The following is a 16,235-nucleotide window of genomic DNA, read 5'->3' on the forward strand; positions in this document are numbered from 1 at the left end:
AGCGCGTGATCAGAGCAGGGTTCATCAAACCCTCGCTTGCCTTCTGTCTTTGTCAATGACTTGCTAAGAAGTACGGTCGGCAACGACTCAACGTTTGTGGCACGAGTGTCGAACAAAAGTTGAGTCAAGAGAAGTGTAAATGCGTCGCAAATGGAATAATGTACTCCGTACGCAAAGTATGGGATTACAGTCAAATAAAATGTAGAAAATGAATACATTAAGTCCAGCAACGAACTGACTCGATCTATAAACCGGCGTCTTAAGGAGGCCGTGTTGTAAACAGTAACCCTCAAAGAAACTGACAGAACATGAAAATTACAACCAGTGACATTGGGCAACCAGCATTGTTTTGCAATTTCAGCTCTTTCAAAAGCTCAATCCGCTGGCCACCTCCCTACTATAATCAGCATTGCACCACCACTACAAGCTGTGGTTCGATCAACACTCTTTCGCAACGTCACCACTTGGCATCGAAACCGAGTACTCAAGATTCAACTTGACAGACTTGCCTGCATTCAACGCAACATCCCACGATACCTGCCCATACTTCCTCAAAGACGCTGTCGCTTTGCCCCAATCCTTATCCTCTGCCAATTCACGCCCAGGAGCCCCAGCTGGCTGACTAGACCCTTCGACCGTGAGTCCACGAGGGCTCAACAGCTCAACACGTAAACGGTCGTCCTCGGACACTGGAATTTGGTCAAGAACCAACACATTGACTGGTTTTCCAGCAGTGACGCGAGTGTTATGCATCGTGATAGTTCGGACATAAACAGAACTATCTTCCTTACTAAACATGCCGCTTGTGCTTCTTCGAACGTCAGGCTTTGGATACATGACTCTGATCGACGAGTCCACCCCCAAACTGAGAGTAAACTTCTCGCCGGGGCTGCATCGAGGAACTTTGGTTTGCCCCATGAAGCTCCCGTCAAGCGTCAAGCTTGCTGGTCCACGGAGAAGGGTAAGTTTGCTATTGTTTTTGAGCTTGGCTTTGAGGTATGCTGCTGGCTGGTACTTAGCCACGACAGTGTGACTGAAAAATACGTTCGTGAACTGAAGACGAGCAACGCGCTGCTTCGAGACGGTGTACTTGGGGACCAGAGTTTTGAGTCCGGGCAGATCAAACGTTGTTGTAAAGCCCGTCTCTTCGACGAGGGAGTTCTGGAACTCGAGAGACGGCTGAGGTTCAGATTTCTTTATGTTCTCGTTATCGTTATGCAAGAACTGGTCAAAATCGAAATCTATCAATTGATCTTGCGTCTGTCGCAGTTCTTGCCCGATAAGAGGCTGAACAGCCCCCTGCAAGTTCAAGTTCATCGCTTGCCGCGCCTGAATTTGCTGTTGTTGCTGCTGCTGCTGCTGCATCTGCATCTGCATCTGTTGCTGCTGTGCCTGCTGTGCCAGTTGTTGGGTTTGGAGTCCATGAAGTTGTGCTACAGGTGGTGGCAATGGCACTGAAGAATTATTCTCCTGTCTGGCCATCATTGACCTCTTCTTGTTCTGCTGTTCCAGTAACATCAGCTGCATTTGGTAATCCTGCAGAGCGTGGCCACCGCTGCCGAACATTTCACGTTTGAAATTGTACTGCGGCGACGGCATCACCATCTTCTTATTGCGCCAGGAAACCTGCTGCTGGCGCTCTGTATTGCTTTCCAGGACGTCACTAGAGCCTAGCCCAGATCCCCTGTTGCCTAGCTTGATTCTCCAGGGTGCGAGGGTGGGATTAGACTCGTCGAGACTTGAGGATGTAGCCTGGGAAGTAGATAGGGTGATCCTGCAGTTCTCCCAGGTCTCAGATGTAGTGTTGTGAAGACCAGCATCAAAGAAAAGTACGCCCGTGGAAGTGACAGTTGATAATTGCATATTGTAACTCGGCGTCCAGAAAGCCGAGTCAGTCACATATGACAGCACCAAATCGCACGAAGATGTTTCTTCCATGTCAATCGTCTTGCTTCGGGGTCTTTGGACAAGCTCAATCTCGCTGGACACTGACTCTCGGCGAGACGAGGCCGGCGTGTAATAAGAGTTGACCTCAAGTTGGATGTGCACAGTGTAGCAGTATTGAGGCCAGCAACGGTCGCGCTCGACGCGGATGCGTTGCTTTTCCTTGCGTTTCTCCTCAAGTCGTTTCGTACGCTGCTCCCGCTTCTTTATGGCGGCCTTTTGGATTTTGGCTTTACTTTTGGATTCTTTCGCCCGGGCCTTCTCAGCAATCCTAGTCAGGCGCGATTGTTCCTTTGTGGCCTTGTTGATAGCTTCGGCGATTTCTCTTTCTTTCTGTACACCAACCAAGCGCTCTTTGAAAGCTTCCATGTGCTCCATCTTGTAGACTTCGAGCACCTTACTAATGTTGATGCCTTCTTTCTTGTCAAGGGAATTTGAATAGACATCCAGAATTTTGATACGGTTGTCCGCGTTGCCGACGATTTCTCTGGCCATCTGCTGTTCGTCTCTCAGCTTAATGAGCTTCATCTTGACTCCCAGCAAGGTTTGGTCTTGAGGCGCGTCTGACAGCTCATCATCGTCTTTATCATCATCTCCGCTCTCAGACTCATCCTCGTCAGAGTCAGGGTAGACTTCGTCAAAGATTTCACGGTTGGGAAGAAACTCGACACTGATGCCAGTGATGGTAGCAGCCCCGCTACCTTCAACCATGACCGAGTGCTTGTCAATGGTAGGACTAAGACCAACGATCGATATTTCATTGATGCCGGGCTAACATGGTGTAAGTCATAGACATACATTTGCCCTAGACACTTGACTAACCTTCAGGGGAACATCCTTTATCTCACGCTTGACCTGAGCTTGGGTAGGAAAGAGTGTAACAGAACGGGTGCCAAGGTCACGAATTTTATATTCGACATTGTGGGCAACATCAGCAGCAAAGGCAGAAGGTAGGTCTTGCATAATGGGTAGTAGGGACAAGGATGAGACGATGCCAGCGGCAGCAGGAAGGTTCTGGTGGCTAATGGAACGACACAAGTATGAATGAGGGCGATGGATGATGATGAAGTGGTCTCAGACTGAGAACTAGGACCGCCTGGTGTGAGTTGAATTGGGGGATGTTTGAAGAAGAGGGGGAAGAGGAGTGCTATAGAGCATACCAGAATACAGGACTGAGGAGGGGGGAGGCGAGATACTTATACTCGTCCAAGAGCCTCAAGATAAGGCAACTGCTGACCCTAAAATCACTATTACTGTAGAAATAGAGTGAGATCTCAAACAGAACATTGACAATAGGCACTAACACGAAGCTACAAAGCAAACAGAGTGTAACTGAACGGGTACAGGAGGAATTGATAGGTATACATGATTTCAAAAGAATAAAAGAAGTATATTTGGTACGAATAAGAACATATTGAGATGCGTTTAATAAGACTGGCGGACTGGATGCCTTGTCTCGTGTTTGAAAAGCGAAAAGACGAAAGAGTGAGAGAACGAGACTGGAAGTCGGAAATTGGTGGGGGGGCATCCATGTCTACAAAGCCTTCAGGCCTGCTGATTCATCCGGCCGCCTAATTCTCGTGCCTGAGACTTCAGGTATCGTACGGTCGGCCGCCAGAACTATCACAAACACCAGACCATGTTTGGAATACGAGAAAGATTAGGTAGTAGTAATAAGGGAACATATCTACTCCGTATGGGCAATCGGGTTGCAGATGTGCCAAATGACGGAGAACGAAACATGTATCTTGTACCAACTCACCCTATAGCTTCATGTTCCAATCTACATTACTGGTCAAAGTTTATAACCACGACTTGTCAGTGAGATAGCAATCAATGGCAATCGATCTTGTTTGTGGAAACATAGTTTGTGTTTGATAGTTCAACCAAACTTGTGTCATGACTTTGCTTTGCTTGCTCGTTCTCCTGCGCGTATGGCAGCCGACGTGAACAAACTTGACGGACTGTGGCTCAGAGAAGTCCAATAACTATAAGAAACCTACAATATCGCCGAATTTCAATCCCCCATAGACGCTATGCTATTAAAATACCTTGATCGACGGAATTGATATGTCAGGGCAGAATTATTTTCGTGAGCAAACTAGCACACGATCTCGCACAAGACGGCGTGGGCCTCAAGCGGCCATGTTTCGCAATATGGGCTATGACACCACAACCAGAGAGATATACGGTCTTGCCCAGGCTGGCTCCGATGTCTCTGTTACAGACATGAGAGAGCCCGTTGATCCACTGCCTAGACCCCAGCCTCCGCGACGAGATGTCAATCCAGCAACCAACTCCGAAGCTAGAGGCCAGGACAGAAGACAAGACAACATCATTGTCCAATTGTACGATCTTGAGGCTCAAGGTGGCAGATTTGGACAAGCCGGAGGACGATTCAGCATTGATCAGAACATGTTATTCACCTTTTTGCCCCGGACCAGAAATGCAGTCAGACGAGGAACCCTCATGCTGGAGAGTTTCTTCATGCCTCAAGACATGGCACCGCATCCGCCACACATCATCCATCAGGCATTGCATTTTCTGTTCCGCCACCTTCAAGACTTTTCCCGAACTGGTGCAATAGACATGTTTGGGGTCGCCGAGATGGAAATAGAAGACGACCCAGCCCGCGACTATGCGGTAACTCGTTGGGCCGGCATGATGCATGCCCTGTGCGTGGTTCTCGACAATGAGAGAGGACTAGGATGCTCAGACATGCTTTTGGCCGAGATTCTAGACTTTTTCGAAAACCTCATCCGAGATGTTCACAACATTCTGGGCTGGGACGAGACAACTATTCTCTTTGAAGCCTTTGCTGGTATTTTCCGCACTGGACGACCAGACTTGATGCGCCAGGTTTGTAGAATTTGGGAACGTTTCGACCCCGAGGTCCAGGATCAGCTTTTACGAGACATGAGACGTGCATTGCCTGTCGAGGGTATTGATGGGATGGCACACCGCATGTATAGAGCATTAGGATATTAGTCAAGTCAGCTGCCATCAGAAACGGTGAAAGAAAAAGAATATTTTAAACTTCAGTAGCTAATAATATCACTCACTCACTTGTTGCATATCTCACTTCCCTTTCCTATCCTGTCCTTCCCCCAACCTCATGAATTCTATCACCCCACATACGCGCCCAACCTGTGCCTATCCCTGCTTGTCTGAGCGTCATGGGTTGGCCTCTTTTATTCAGCCCAGCCTCTCTCTCGCCGATAAAGCCAGCACGCACATGCATGCAAGGCAAATAGTCTGTTTTTCTTACCTGAATACTTTAAGCTAAATTTTCGCCTCCTTTCTTGCGATCATCTTTGGGCCTCAATATCCCCTTGTTAGGTGAACTTGCCATTGACATCCGTTCCATCTCTATTGAAGATCACGGCTATCTACTAAGCGCCCATCATGGATGAATCTCGCAAGTCAAACAAGTCGCCCCTTCGATCTCTGGATCCTCAACCCATCCGCAGCCCTTCTCCTACGCGAGACCAGGAGCGCGAACGTGACCGTGCTGGTCGCGATCGCGGGTATGAGCGAGGCCCAGAGAGAGCAAAGTCATATCCTGGTCCTGAAGCTCAGTATGGATCTCAGCAGTTTGGCACTCAGAACTTCAGTACCCAGGACTACTATCGACCAGGCTACAACCCTCAGCACTTTGAATCGCAGTACAACCCTCAGAACTATCCTCCCGTCAGTGGGCCCCAGACTGGACCCAATGACCTCCCTATGCGCCCGATATCTGAGTCCTATCTGCCCAACAATCCCGGAACCATGGCCAGCGCAATAAAGCCGCCTCACCAGATGGTACCTGCTAATATCCCAGCTGACTTGGGAGAGCTTCGCGCTCTCAGAACGAATTGTCAGTTCAATCTGCGAGAATACATCAGCTTGCAGCGCCAGCGACGAAGTGGCGATGCTTCCATGTCGGCCTATGAGCTTGAAACGCGTCTTCGCAACCAGACGATTTTTGTCTTGAATGACTTGAGAATTTTGCAAGGTGAGGTACGCAGCATCGCTAAAGAAGCCGAGAACCATCGCTGGCGAAGATGGATCGTGGGAGGAGCCATGTAAGTCTTTGACCCTATCAACCGACCTTTTTTTAATGGCTAACCGATCCGATAGTGCCACTTTTATTCCCATGATCCGCCGCTTCTGGCGCCGAAACGAAGACGATGAAGATTCTCACTTAGCAGCCAACGACACCGAGTACGCCTTCCAAAAGTCAAAGGGTCTTCTCGATCACATCAAGAGCGGCATACTCGGCAAAGGTCGCTTTGCCAAGCTGGCCTTTCTCGTGTTTGCCGTGCTGTTTGTGTTTTCCAACGAGGTGTCGATCCGGGTCGCCCGAACTGTGCAGAAGCGACTCAAGAAGCTCGCTTCAAGAATCGAGCACGGCGACCCCGATGTCGACGACAAGGACATGAAGACCCTTGAGGGATGGCGATGGAGGGTTCTGTTGTGGTAGTGAATGATGATGATGAGATGGAAAATGATGGAACGCCGTATATAAGACGATGACACGATTTCAACGACGCTGACGCGATTTCATTTGTTTTGTTAATGATTGTCAAGAATATGAATGTATATTTTCTAAGTATATCTGGGTCTTTGAATACTACTTACTCATTACGGAATTGCTTGCGACAATTGATGAAATGATTGTGCTTCAGAGGTTGCGACTTCCAAAGTGTCGCTAAATTACAAGGCCTGAGTCCAGTATCTCACTCTAACTTCCAGCTCAAACGTGCACCGTGCCATGGCCGAGCAAACTCATCGTTTTCACCAACAGCTTAGAGATTCGTCGACAGATTCGTCGACATCAAAACTCACGCGCATTCACTGAAAAACTGCGAAAATGTGCACTTAGCATCATACAACTTCAAAACCTGTCACTCATCTCAGCCGTCAAAGATGGGCGAAAAGAGGAAAGCCTCACAAGACCTGCAGAACTACAGGCTCCCTGTAGATAATGGTGATACGAACCAACCAACAGCCACGGCCAGCACCCTTATAGGCCCGGCGCAAGATAATGTAGCTCGAGATCGTCACTACGCCGAACTCTACGCCAAAGCACCCGATTTTCAACAGCTTGCCCTTCAAGATACAGACTTTGCGCGACTGTAAGTATCCTATAATCGAATTCGACCAGCCAAGCTAATACAATACCAGGTGGAATCAGCACAAGTCCGACTTCTTCAACGATCCAGAATGTGTTATGCAGTTGACAAAAACACTTCTCAAGCTGGACTTTGGACTGCAGCTTGAGCTTCCTAATGATCGACTGTGCCCACCTGCAAGCTTATATCCACTACTTTGACGCGTCTTCATATCTAACGCGTCTTACAGGTCACTAATCGACACAACTATATCCTCTGGTTGAAAAGACTTCTCGACACCTCTACGTACGAGAAGCATGCTCAGGATGTTGTTGGGCTAGATATAGGTACCGGCGCAAGTTGCATCTACCCACTACTAGGTTGCACAGAACGCAATTGGAACTTTATCGCTACAGGTAAACCGTCGTATAGCCATAGTCAACTTTCAACTAACAAAAACAGACATTGACTCCAAAAGTCTTGAGTATGCTCGCAAGAATGCGACTTTGAACAATCTTGACCAGAGGATCAAGATTGTCGATCGGAAATGGACAGACAATCTCATCCCACTAGATGAACTGCATATTCCACGTATCGCATTCACCATGTCTAACCCGCCCTTTTACAAATCTGAGCAAGAGCTTGTTGAAAGTGCTAAGAAAAAGTCACAGGCGCCCTTCACGGCCTGCACAGGTGCCAAAGTCGAGATGATAACTACCGGTGGTGAAGTCGCATTTGTTGATCGCATCCTTAACGAGTCTCTCGTCCTTCGAGATCGTGTGCAGTGGTACACATCTATGTTTGGCTTCCAGTCAAGCCTAGTCAGATTTGTGGATAAGCTGAAGGAGAACAATATCTGCAACTACGCCGTAACGGAATTTGTCCAAGGAAGTCAAACGAGGCGCTGGGCTATCGCGTGGAGCTTTGAAAGCATGCGTCCAAGTCAAGACGTTGCTCGCGGCACCAAGAATTCACTTTCCAAGAACGCTCTCCCCGATATCACGGAGGAGACGGTTGTGGATTTACCTTTCCATGGATCCATCAGCAACTTTGCAGACCAGTTCCGCGCTGAGCTTGAAAAGCTCGAACTTCTTAGCTGGGAATGGGACGCTGAAAGACTGGAAGGCACTGGTCGAGCAGCCGGTCGTGTCTGGGCACGAGCTTGGCGGAGAAAGAAGCAGAGAGCAGATGAAGAAGATGCCAGATCTGAGTCAACAAAATGCGTTTTTGCTTTCAGAGTGTCCATACGGTTTGACAAGGATTTTATGTCAGTCAGTTGTCGATGGCTGGAGGGCCACGATCCGGTTACATTTGATAGCTTCCGTGGACATGTGAAGAAGACGGTAAAGTCTATCTTCGTTCGATCTGTTTCCGAGATGCACACCTCTAATTAGACAACGCTGGTTCCCGTATAAATCTTGTATCATAGTAATATTAATACGACAGGCAAGAAACTGCCCTGTTGTGACATTTGTACCCTATTTTGATGCATCTAAGCTTTGACCTTGGCACGAAATTCTGCAAGATCAGCTAAAACCTCCATTTTGGTCTTCTCCCTCACTAAGCTATCTCTGATAACGTCTTGTTCCGAGTCGGGTGCCATGTTTTCGCTTCTCGGCGGATTATTATCCAGATTAGTCGGGAAAGGGTACCCTTCTCCAACCGCAGAAATGAACATTTCGACCTCTTCGCTCAGCCCATGTTTCTTGTACGTAGCAGATAGAACATCCCATGTGCTATCTATCAAAGGTACCGCATCAACAGTCTCCATCGGCTTTCCGAAAGCACTGCTAATCTGGAAGAGATTGACGAGCCGATTGATGTCTGTAGATTTGTTCTCTCCCGCTGCGTGGAACAGAGCTGGGTTGAACCACAAGCCATCCCCCTTCTTCAGCGGAAGCGAGACGTAGTTTTCCAGAAAGAATTGGTTGAATTCAGGGAGACGATATGCCATGTACCCAGGAGCAAAAGCTTGGCTGAAGGGTAAGAGTCGCGTTGGGCCGCTCTCGAGAGGCATGCTGATATGTGCTATAGCGCCCTGTAGAGTGCAGCACTGGCTAGCAACTTGCATAGCTCTGGGATATCTACCGCAGTTTTCTGCGGACATGAAGCCTAGATGGTAGTCACGGTGGGAAACTTGTGGCTGACCTCCAGGCCGGACGTTGTTGACTTGAGCTGTGATGCGATATCCAGGACCAAGCCATGAAGCAAAGATGAGGTCGAGGTAAGGATTCGAGAAGTATCGGAAGAAAGATTCAGGGTCTTGGAGGCCGTGCTTGCTGAATGAGTTCCAGATTCGATCATTCTTTCCAGCAACGGCGAAGTGATCGCCGGTTGTCTTCGCGCTTTCTTTCTTAATAATTTCGTAAAAGGCCGCTGTTGATTTATCGATCAAGTCTAGATCCTGGTAGAGGTTGGTTGTGACGAAGACTCCAGGTCCTTGTAGAAGGACTTTGTACCACTCATCTTGTAAAGCGGACTTTTGGCCTTCTGTCAAGGTTGAGTAGTTGGCGAGGTTGTAAATGGGTACGTTGCACTCGATGTCTGTTGCAAGTGGGTAATCTTCTTTTGTGGCGGTTTGGGAACAAAGCGATTTGAAGGCATCTACCGAAGGGGGAGATGATGATTTAAATACCCGTTCCTGGCCCTGCTTCAAGAGAAATTCGTTGGTAGTCATGATACTATACGGCTATGTCGCAGCGCGGAATGGTAGAAGTCTGAGCTGATGTTAGTTCAATTATTGATGGGAAATCTGCAAAGAAATACTTGAAGTTCGGCGAGAAGTGCGAAAGTTCAAAGGGCATATCTGACAGCTATTCAGAGACAATATCGGGCTCTCTGGGTGTATGTTGTTATGCACGTGGTGCTTCGAGGCCGGTTATGCAGGGTAGGCTTAATGAAAGCGAATAATTTAACCAGCCCTTAGAAACGGAGAGCTAATGTGATGTCACAAGTCAGGAGTTCGGAATAGTCCATAAAGGAACCTTTGCTTGGAGATCAATATGCGGGGGGAATAAAGACAGCCGTTTAAATATGTCGCTATGAAATGTCGTTGGTTAGAAGGTGCATACAATACAGCCCTAGTGATTCCGTCGAAAGGCTACCGCATAACTGGGTATAGGATTGGTGTGACCACTCAGTTTTCATGTGAGAAGTTGGCAGTCTACTGGGTAGTAGAAAAGTTGACCTCCTAAGTCTTAGGTTACAAAAATAAATGGCCTAAAGACTATAGTCTAAGTAGCATAAGCTGATCTACTAACTTCGTCTCTTATGCTTCCCGTGGCAGTATAACGGGACCACTACAAAGACCAGTGAGTAGAGAACATTTTTAAATGGAGGCCAGGTTATCTTGATATGTCAAAAAATCGAAATAAAAGGAAAGACAGACAGTGATTAATGAAATTTTACTGTTTTGTATTTTGGGGATCTTTCCCAGTCGTTATCCTGTGAGGCGTCTCGCCTCGTCATTATTGATCATGGCTAAATAAACAAACTCCTCCATTTTTTCTTCTTCCGCATCTTCTCTCATGCCCCATCATGTAACTCCCACTCTAGTTGTTGAGGTTGCCGATGGTGATGGACTTGATGTTTTGGTACTCAGCCATACCGTACAGACTACCCTCCTTTCCGTAACCGCTCTCCTTGACACCGCCGAAAGGCGCCTCGGCAGCGCTGATCTTGCCTGTGTTGGCACCAACCATACCGACTTGCATCTTGTGGGCAACACGCATGACACGGCTGATGTCCTTGGAGAAGAAGTATCCGGCAAGACCGAACTCTGTGTCGTTGGCGAGACGGATGGCATCCTCCTCTGTGTCGAACTCGAAGACAGGGGCTAGAGGACCGAATGTCTCGTCTTTAGCAACGGCCATCTCTTGTGTCACACCAGTAAGAACGGTGGGCTGGTGGAAGAAACCAGGGCTGTCGGGGGTAGAGCCGCCGGTAGCGATCTTAGCGCCCTTGGATGTGGCATCGGCGATGTGCTCCTTGACCTTGTCGATGGCAGACTTGTTGACAAGAGGTCCTTGGGTGGTGGTCTTGTCGAGACCACCGCCCATCTTTAGAGCGTTGACCTTTTCGACGAGCTTGGCAGTGAACTCCTTAGCGACGCTCTTCTGGACGTAGAGTCGGTTGGCGCTGTTAAAATGTTAGCAATGTGATTAAAAATCAAGGCACAATCTAATTTACCAGACGCAAGTCTGTCCAGAGCATCGGAACTTGCAGAACATAGCGCCTTCAGCAGCCAGGTCGAGGTCGGCATCCTCAAAGACGATGAAAGGAGCGTTGCCACCGAGTTCCAAGCTTAGCTTCTTCAGGGTACCAGCAGCAAGCTTAGCAAGGTACTTGCCAACACCAGTGGAGCCGGTGAAAGAGATCTTCTTGACGAGGGGGTTGGTAGCAAGCTCGGTAGCAGCTTGACGGTCGCGCGTGGGCAGAACCTGGATAGTAGCAGGAGGAAGACCGGCTTCAATGGCGAGCTTGGTGAAGGCGAGAGCGGAGTAAGGAGTCTCGGAAGGGGGCTTGATGACGACAGAACATCCGGCGGCCAGAGCGGGAGCGATCTTTCGGGTGATCATGGCGGCGGGGAAGTTCCAGGGGGTGATGATACCGCAGACGCCAACGGGCTCCCGAATTGTCATGAGTGTAGTGTGAGGAGCTGAAGAGGGGATTGTGACACCATAGGATCGTGTAGCCTCCTCGGCGAACCATGAGATAAAGCTGGCCGAGTAAATGACCTCTCCGAGAGCCTCAGAGTAGGTCTTTCCGTTTTCGAGAGAAAGGATCTTGGCGACTAGATATGTTTTGTTAGTGTTGGGTTGAAGCGAGTGTTTAGGTAGGTTACATACGATCCTCTTGGTTGGCGAGAACCAAGTCATACCACTTTCTCAACATGGCACCTCGGCTGGCGCCAGTTGTGCTGTCAAAGTACTTTGTCTGGGCGACATCGGCGCTCTTGATGGCGGTTTGGAAGTCCTCGAGGGCACAGTTGGCGACTTGACCGAGGACGGTGGCAGTAGAAGGCTCTAAAATACTGGTTAGCTTTCCAATGATCTTGTTGTACTCATGATGGAAGCGTTACTGACCAAAGACATCAAACTTGTTCTCTTTGGCAACCCATTGGCCGTTGATAAAGGCGTCCTGGATGAAAAGGCTCTTGTTCTTGAGCTATTGAGTCTCTCATGTTAGCGATCAATCTTGTTAACGAGGGGCAGCATAGCTCATGACTGAGGGGCAACATACGCCAGAAATGACCTCCTTGTGGTAGTTTTCAGCCATGATGATGTTTATTTCGTTTCGAAAGGATTTCCAAGAACAGAAGAAATTCGCTCAAGTGCTGAAACAAAGGATCAAAGAATGGAAAGATGTAGAGGACAAGAGAGAAAGCTTCCGGTCAACGGATGTCTCGCAAGTAAATAAAAAGTCGAGGATCCACGACAGCTCCTAACATAACGTCACATGAACGCGCTAGAAAACCGGGTCGAGTATGCTGAAGCCGTCGCATCGTGTCCATAAAGGTCGATGTCGTCTGAGCCGAAACCAGTCATGATGAAGGAAAAGACCCCATGAATATGTAAAGCCGGGGCAGTGGAGGTTAGAAGAAGTGTGTTGTCCGCTGCAAGTCACTAAAAGAACCGCCTAATTCGCCTATGGTTGGGGAACAGACCGGATCTCGGTTCCGGTCTAGAGCAAATAAACCGGCCCGGAGACAGCCAACGGCTCCGGCGGAACTCTAAAGAGCGGGAATTAGATGCCGGCCTTCTAATAGCCGGGAGCCGATGATGCAGATTTATTGCTGTTTATGGTTTGGCGTTTCGACGGCTTCTGGGGTGAGCGAGGGTGTCTGGGGAAAAGTGTGGAGATAGTAGTCTTTTATATGTCTTCTCTTCTCATGATGAGACCAAGGAACTTGTCATACACAGTTGAATTGTCATGAAAACGTCGGTATTTTCTAGATCGCAAGGGTTGGGGTCTCGAGGAGTAGAGGAATAGCGAACTGTGCAGAGGCTGGCCAGTGGACATTTTCCAAGGATCAAAGGGCGTTGCTTTGTTCTGTTCTCGATCCCAACCTTTTGGATGAATTTCTCTTTGTGGAATTAAATATAGATTGGCATCATGGCGAAATAGAAACAAGAACAACAACATTGCAAAAGAAAAAGCCCATATTGTTCAACAACAGTTTCCGATAGATGTCGGGAGACTTGAATTGTACCTACTGCTTCCCCCACCATGACAGTGATGATAATCTATCCACCTTCATCGCCCTCAACTGGCAGATTTTGGTCAACCTCCCACCACCAAAGATGAAAAACGATTACTGTTATCATAATTTGACAAGCACGGAGCCAGATACACATCTCATGTTTATGTTGTGACTAGTCTATCGAGCACGTCAAGACTTATCCGACTCGAATAATTGCAGGGCTCGCCAATACTTGCGACGCCAACTGAGCTAATATTATTTCACTGCGCTTACTTCTAGGGACTACCTATAGAGAATAAACAAAACGCCAAATCGTTCGAGAACCTACCGGTCCCTTCTCCATGACGGGGGCTCGACGACAGCCAGAGCATTTCCTCGGCAGTCTCTTGCAAGCACCTTTAGTCGACCACAAACAACATCTACGGACCGAACCGTCGAGTACAAATGCCAGCAATAGCGTGTACCGAATCTCTTTCCCTCCTCGAAGCATAAAATACGCTCAGCTATCCATAGGCTAGGGCGACAGGTCCTTTTATTCCAACACTGGGAGCCTGGCGTGTCATCTCGAGGGCCTTGGTACAAAGCTGAGTTGTGTAGCCGACGGACTGGGTGTCAGGTAGATTGACTATCCTAACTTCTGGCTCTCGCAGTACTCATTAGTAAGAGACTAGGATACAACAAGTCGAAAGCTGACTCGCTTATCTATGGAGCGTACAGAATATTACTTCCCCAATGGACAATTCACTTCAAGCCTAAATAACGACACTCTCCCAGCCCTCCCGTCGGCGCACATTCGAATCGAAGTTTTCGGCGTCCCTTCTCCAGAATAGAACAGCGATTCAGTTATTGAAAGAGCCGAGATCTAACTTGCTTGGATGATACAAAGTCTTAATTTGCTTGTCGCGCTGTAGTTGAGAAAACCTAGGCTATGGCAGTGTATCAATACGAGAAGCCACCAAGATCAAGACCTGGGGCGGGAATTATTGCAGTATTCGCTTTTAATTTTTTTCGATTCTGAATGTAATCTTTAGGTTCTGTACACCTTATAATAAGAAAAAGTCTTATTATGAACTTGCATAGAAACATCAGTTTACCCCTGAGCGTAGCTTTGCATCAGTGGGGTGGGAGCGGTACAAAATATATGCAATTTAGGTACAATTAGGTACAATTAGGACTGATAAACAGAAGTGTTCAATGCGTTGAAGGCTTCGATAAAAGACCTTGCACGTCCTGCGGGCATACCAGGTGTCAGGTGTTGGGTAGACTCAGGGGCGGGACAGAATGGATGTGTTTCTACCTAACGCCAATTCGGGGCACAACGCGACGCAATGACAGCACATAAATTATCGAATACCATCAAACCTAGATGTGATATGTATAGTAAAAGTGCACAAGTAGATATGTGCAATAGTGTTGATAGTATCTACAATGAATATGGCTTGATCATAACGAGACCTCACACCCGGAACTCCGCAATAGAAATGGAAACATAAGCGATCTGACCATTGTCGCTGACACGGCATGACAAAAGGATACCTAGAGTTCTATTCAACACAAATATATACCTAGAATGAATGATGATCATGGCCAGTGCTGCTGGCGCGGCCAGGCCCAGACAATGCTTCCACCCGCTTCCACCACGTCCCCGTCACTTCATGCACGTGGTTCTTTGATACACAACACATAATACCCCAGTACCTTAGTTCCTAACAACCGTCACTCGACTGTTTATTGTTGATACCCTTTCCGTTGGCAGTGCAATGAAAAGGGCCAGCACCCTAAGCCCGAATTCACAGCTGCCGGTTGCCCCCCAGCCAAAATTACCTGCACAAACACGCAGTGAGGCGGACCGCCCAGCCAGGCACAGCCAGGTCCAAGGTTCAACTACGAGCTTTTTAACCACAAAACTCCAACTTCTCTTCTTTTCTCCCTCCATCCTCTCTCCCACACAGGCGTCTGTCTCCCACCTCACCCTTACGCCTTATAGGGCTGCGACTACTCATCTTCTTAGACGAGAGACCTTGATGCGCTCAGAGCTAGCTTCAGGTTATCTTGTCACGATGTCACGAGGCCTTCCGTCGGCTCAGTATTTCAACTTCTAATGTAGAGTTCCTATGGCATCCTGCTTGGTCTCTACATTGGTAGTAGTTATGATACTGAACCGGCGAAGGGCACGCTCCCCGGCCTAAGGTTTGTAACAAATAGACATTACTCGCCGTCCTTGACTAACATCAACAGCTATTTTGGACCATCCACTCGGATGATCCTGCTGGGGGAGAGCTTGACATGTTCAAAAACCGCCCGGGTCAGTGATTCACATGCCCATTACATGGGCCGCCCATTACCGTCCCAAGGTTAGTAATAAGTATACATTACTCACCGTCCTCGACTAACGTCAACAGCTATTGGGGGAGGGCTTGCCTTGCTCCACAGTTTGGGAGGCCCAGAAGCCACAACATCAGTGATTGACGTGGTCATTGCATCGCTATTTCCCTAAGGTTAGTAACAAGTATACAATGCTCACCATCATTAACTAATATACAACAGCGGGATTCGCTGGTCGTCACCGATCCAACTACTAATCCGCCGGTTAGGGGCTTGACTATGGGAGAGCGGATCGTCGGCCATTCAGCGAGCAACGCGAGCATCCTCGCTCCTCGTGCCCCTGAGGGCAACCCATGGGCACCTGTTGTTTGCACTGGGCTACTCCTAGAAGGCGACAGGGACGAGTCTATTGCAGTATCTACCGATATAGCATTGGCAGCGCCGGAAAAGAAAGAGATCACGAAGGGTCTGGCCAGGCGTTCATATTGGACGAAAAATTGTGAATCGCCACAGCCAGTTTGATCGCGGAACCCGCCTGGCTGCCATCGAGGAAGCTAACTATTTGGTGGTTGGTACAACTAAAAAGGCAATTTAAGAGGAAGCCAACTACGAGCAATCTCTTGTGCTCAGCCGCTACTCGCACAACTAAGCGTTGGACATCTCACATT

General features: G+C 48.3%; 6 protein-coding genes across 6 annotated transcripts; 3 read left to right on the forward strand and 3 right to left on the reverse strand.

The window, feature by feature from the left end:
* Nucleotides 1-438: 438 nt before the first annotated feature.
* On the reverse strand, nt 439-2,907 carry FGSG_04201 (uncharacterized protein; the record flags this gene model as incomplete). Its single annotated transcript, XM_011323126.1, has 2 exons — nt 439-2,715; nt 2,767-2,907. The coding sequence occupies 2 exons, from the start codon at nt 2,905-2,907 to the stop codon at nt 439-441; spliced, it is 2,418 nt and encodes an 805-aa protein (XP_011321428.1).
* Nucleotides 2,908-4,101: 1,194 nt separating this feature from the next.
* FGSG_04200 (uncharacterized protein) lies at nt 4,102-4,932 on the forward strand (the record flags this gene model as incomplete). Its single annotated transcript, XM_011323127.1, has 1 exon — nt 4,102-4,932. The coding sequence occupies one exon, from the start codon at nt 4,102-4,104 to the stop codon at nt 4,930-4,932; it is 831 nt and encodes a 276-aa protein (XP_011321429.1).
* A 417-nt stretch (nt 4,933-5,349) lies between these two features.
* Nucleotides 5,350-6,578, forward strand: FGSG_04199 (uncharacterized protein; the record flags this gene model as incomplete). The annotated part of the gene is made up of 2 exons (XM_011323128.1): nt 5,350-6,011; nt 6,067-6,578. The coding sequence occupies 2 exons, from the start codon at nt 5,350-5,352 to the stop codon at nt 6,407-6,409; spliced, it is 1,005 nt and encodes a 334-aa protein (XP_011321430.1). The 3' UTR covers nt 6,410-6,578.
* A 277-nt stretch (nt 6,579-6,855) lies between these two features.
* Nucleotides 6,856-8,434, forward strand: FGSG_04198 (uncharacterized protein; the record flags this gene model as incomplete). The annotated part of the gene is made up of 4 exons (XM_011323129.1): nt 6,856-7,064; nt 7,114-7,156; nt 7,291-7,456; nt 7,503-8,434. The coding sequence occupies 4 exons, from the start codon at nt 6,856-6,858 to the stop codon at nt 8,432-8,434; spliced, it is 1,350 nt and encodes a 449-aa protein (XP_011321431.1).
* Nucleotides 8,435-8,532: 98 nt separating this feature from the next.
* Nucleotides 8,533-9,717, reverse strand: FGSG_04197 (uncharacterized protein; the record flags this gene model as incomplete). The annotated part of the gene is made up of 1 exon (XM_011323130.1): nt 8,533-9,717. The coding sequence occupies one exon, from the start codon at nt 9,715-9,717 to the stop codon at nt 8,533-8,535; it is 1,185 nt and encodes a 394-aa protein (XP_011321432.1).
* Nucleotides 9,718-10,433: 716 nt separating this feature from the next.
* Nucleotides 10,434-12,405, reverse strand: FGSG_04196 (succinate-semialdehyde dehydrogenase). Its single transcript, XM_011323131.1, has 5 exons — nt 12,282-12,405; nt 12,125-12,206; nt 11,888-12,064; nt 11,229-11,832; nt 10,434-11,177 (listed from the first exon to the last, which is right to left on the reverse strand). Exons 1-5 carry the CDS (start codon nt 12,315-12,317, stop codon nt 10,592-10,594), a joined length of 1,485 nt encoding a protein of 494 aa, XP_011321433.1. The 5' UTR covers nt 12,318-12,405; the 3' UTR covers nt 10,434-10,591.
* Nucleotides 12,406-16,235: the final 3,830 nt, after the last annotated feature.

Source organism: Fusarium graminearum, chromosome 2, assembly GCF_000240135.3.
Source record: "Fusarium graminearum PH-1 chromosome 2, whole genome shotgun sequence".
NCBI classification, from domain to species: domain Eukaryota; kingdom Fungi; phylum Ascomycota; class Sordariomycetes; order Hypocreales; family Nectriaceae; genus Fusarium; species Fusarium graminearum.

Excerpts from the sequence above, each read along its gene's own strand:
- FGSG_04196 (XM_011323131.1), bottom strand. The coding sequence starts at position 12,317 with ATGGCTGAAAACTACCACAAGGAGGTCATTTCTGGC. Across the intron at positions 12,207-12,281 it reads ACAAGGAGGTCATTTCTGGC|CTCAAGAACAAGAGCCTTTT; the intron begins GTATGTTGCCCC and ends GAGACTCAATAG. Across the intron at positions 12,065-12,124 it reads GAACAAGTTTGATGTCTTTG|AGCCTTCTACTGCCACCGTC; the intron begins GTCAGTAACGCT and ends CCAGTATTTTAG.